This window comes from Rhinopithecus roxellana, chromosome 17, assembly GCF_007565055.1.
Source record: "Rhinopithecus roxellana isolate Shanxi Qingling chromosome 17, ASM756505v1, whole genome shotgun sequence".
NCBI lineage: Eukaryota > Metazoa > Chordata > Mammalia > Primates > Cercopithecidae > Rhinopithecus > Rhinopithecus roxellana.
In genome coordinates this window covers 67,003,010-67,006,287 of record NC_044565.1, presented here as the reverse complement: position 1 = coordinate 67,006,287, position 3,278 = coordinate 67,003,010, and the positions used below count along the sequence as shown (strand labels likewise).

At 56.0% G+C, this 3,278-nt stretch overlaps 1 protein-coding gene across 1 annotated transcript; it reads left to right on the top strand.

Moving 5' to 3' along the window:
* The first annotated feature begins 382 nt into the window (after window positions 1-382).
* On the top strand, window positions 383-2,745 carry RHOB (ras homolog family member B). The gene has a single exon (XM_010383008.2). The coding sequence runs from the start codon at window positions 775-777 to the stop codon at window positions 1,363-1,365; it is 591 nt and encodes a 196-aa protein (XP_010381310.1). The 5' UTR covers window positions 383-774; the 3' UTR covers window positions 1,366-2,745.
* Window positions 2,746-3,278: the final 533 nt, after the last annotated feature.

The window sequence follows — 3,278 nt, the reverse complement described above, 5'->3', positions numbered from 1 at the left end:
GGAGTTTGCCAGGAAGAGGGGCAATTCTGAATGGGAGTCGCCAACGCCCCACTGAGTGCCGCCTGTTTCGGAACCGCTCGCCCAGACCCTGTAGGCTCCAGGCAGCCAGCTCCGGGAATCCGCGCGCAGACGCTGCGGCGAAGGAGGGGACCCGGGTGCCGCTAGAGCCCCGCAGCGCCAGCAGCGGCGCAGACTCCCAGGTCGCTGCCTCTCCCAGCCCGGCGGCCTGGGCCGTCAATCAAGCTGGCCCTGCCCCGCCCTCGGGCTGCAGGGGGCGGCCAATCAGAGCCAAGCTCCGCAGCGATGAGCTCAGCCGGCTCGTTTCCCATTGGACGGCTATATTAAGAAAGTGGCCGGACTCTTTAAATAGCGGGCGCTAGGGCCGCAGCCCTCATCTGCCACCGCAGTCTATTTGGAGTTGATCGCTGTCTTGTGTGCTCGGCGAGGCCGGGGGAGACCCGGGAGGGAGCTAGGCCGAGTCCGTCGCCCGAGCCCGCGTTACGCACAAAGCCACCGACTCCCGGCCCGGGGCTAGCAGAGCGACCACCGCCCGGGAGCAACGCGGCGAGACGCACGGTGCGCCCTATGCCCCCGCGCCCCCACCGCCCCCGCCGCGGCAGCCGGAGCTCAGTGAGAGAACGCGCCACCGCGGGGCCCGAGTGCAGCTAGCGACCCTCGCCCCCTGCGCCCAGCCCGAGGTGAGCAGTGAGCGGCGAGCGGGACGGCAGCGAGGCTTTCGCGGGCCCCCTCCTGCTGCCCGGGCCCGGCCCGCTCATGGCGGCCATCCGCAAGAAGCTGGTGGTGGTGGGCGACGGCGCGTGTGGCAAGACGTGCCTGCTGATCGTGTTCAGTAAGGACGAGTTCCCCGAGGTGTACGTGCCCACCGTCTTCGAAAACTATGTGGCCGATATCGAGGTGGACGGCAAGCAGGTGGAGCTGGCGCTGTGGGACACAGCGGGCCAGGAGGACTACGACCGCCTGCGGCCACTCTCTTATCCGGACACCGACGTCATCCTCATGTGCTTCTCGGTGGACAGCCCGGACTCGCTGGAGAACATCCCCGAGAAGTGGGTGCCCGAGGTGAAGCACTTCTGCCCCAACGTGCCCATCATCCTGGTGGCCAACAAAAAAGACCTGCGCAGCGACGAGCATGTCCGCACAGAGCTGGCCCGCATGAAGCAGGAACCCGTGCGCACGGATGACGGCCGCGCCATGGCCGTGCGCATTCAAGCCTACGACTACCTCGAGTGCTCGGCCAAGACCAAGGAAGGCGTGCGCGAGGTCTTCGAGACGGCCACGCGCGCCGCGCTGCAGAAGCGCTACGGCTCCCAGAACGGCTGCATCAACTGCTGCAAGGTGCTATGAGGGCCGCGCCCGTCGCGCCTGCCCCTGCCTGCGCGGCTCCCCCTCCTGGACCAGGACCCCCCGAGCCCGGAGAAGGGGAGACTCGTGCCCCACAAGGACCTCACCGGACTGCCTGGCATCTGTCTGCTGGCGCCTCTGGCTCGCGCCAGGATTCGGCGTGGGCACCGGGCGCCCCTTTCCCAGTGACTGTGCGTCCAGCTGTGTTGCACAGGCCTGGGCTCCCCGCTGAGTGCCAAGGGTCCCCTGAGCATGCTTTTCTGAAGAGCCGGGCCTCAGAGTGTGTGGCTGTGTGTCTGTTCGACTCCCCTCGCCCCATTTTCACCCCACCCCCGCCTCTGATCCCCGGGGGCGAGATTGGCGCGGGAGTGTGGCCGCGCCCCATCAGATGTTCGCCCTTCACCAGCGGGCGCCTGATATCCCTTGTCTGTAACATAGACCCCGGGTACTGGGGGAGGGGAGGGCTGGGGAGGATGGGGGAATGTTATATAAGTATAGATATAATTTTATTTTCGGAGCTAAGATGGTGTTATTTAATGGTGGTGACGGGTGAGCGCTCTGGCCCAGGCTGGGCCAGACTCCCGTCCAAGCATGAACAGGACTTGGCCATCTTTCCGACCCCTGGGGAAGACATTTGCAACTGACTTGGGGAGGACACAGCTTCCAGCACGGCCTCTCCTTTGGGCCAGCCCCCGGCGAACCTCCAGCCACCTGCGGGAGGAGGGAGGGTGCGCTGTGGGATTGTTTTTGCCATAAACGAACTTTGTGCCTGTCCTACAAGTGAAAATTGTTCAGTCCAAGAAAATGATGTTATTTGATTTATTTAAAGGCTAAAATTTGTTTTTTTTAAATTCTTTGCACAATTGTTTCATTGTTTGACACTTAATGCACTCGTCATTTGCATAAGACAGTAGCATTCTGACCACACTTGTACGCTGTAACCTCATCTACTTCTGATGTTTTTAAAAAATGACTTTTAACAAGGAAAGGGAAAAGAAATCCACTAAATTTTGCTTTGTTTTCTTGAAGAAAGTGGCAAGACGGTATTGTGATTTTGTTTGTGCAAGTCATGCACACAGTTTTGATAAAGGGCAGTACCAAGTATTGGGGCCTATATTTTTTTTTCTTCACAAGGCGTTCTCTAAAGCTATGTGAAATTTTCTCTGCATCTCTGTACAGAGAATACACCTGCCCCTGTATATCCTTTCTTCCCCTCCCCTCCTTCCCAGTGGTACTTCTACTAAATTGTTGTCTTGTTTTTTATTTTTTAAATAAACTGACAAATGACAAAATGGTGAGCTTATGATGTTTACATAAAAGTTCTATAAGCTGTGTATACAGTTTTTTATGTAAAATATTAAAACTCTATGATGATGACATTTATAAAATGGCTCTTGTGGTTTAATAGTGTGTAAAAATACCCTTGGGAATTTGGGACAAGGGAGACATTCTCCTAGGCGAGATCCTTTCTTGCCAACCCCGTTTTCCTTATAGCAAATGTAGTAAATGAGGATGAAGTCCCTTTGGGAGCATGTGGGGGTTGGGGGTTGGGGGTTGGGTGACCAAGGGAGACCAGGTTGTTCCTGTCACATTCCTAGAGGACAATGAGTGGATAACCCAACACCCAGTGCAAAAACCTTGACCTATTATTACGTACTTAGTTCAATTAGGTGAGAATGAAGATCTTGATTTCATTCATCTGTGTGTCTTGAAAACACTTGTGTCTAAGTCTTTTATGGGGCTTTGCTTATTCTTTGAGTCTTGGAAAGTTATCATTTGTGCATTTTAAATGTAGGTAACTTTTTAATTAATCGTTGGTGTGGGATCAGGCTATCAGGAAGCCTGTTTACTGGGTTTCGTTCAGGCCACCAAGGGGTTTGCAAAATACCCCAGGAGATTGTGTAGGTCGTTACCTT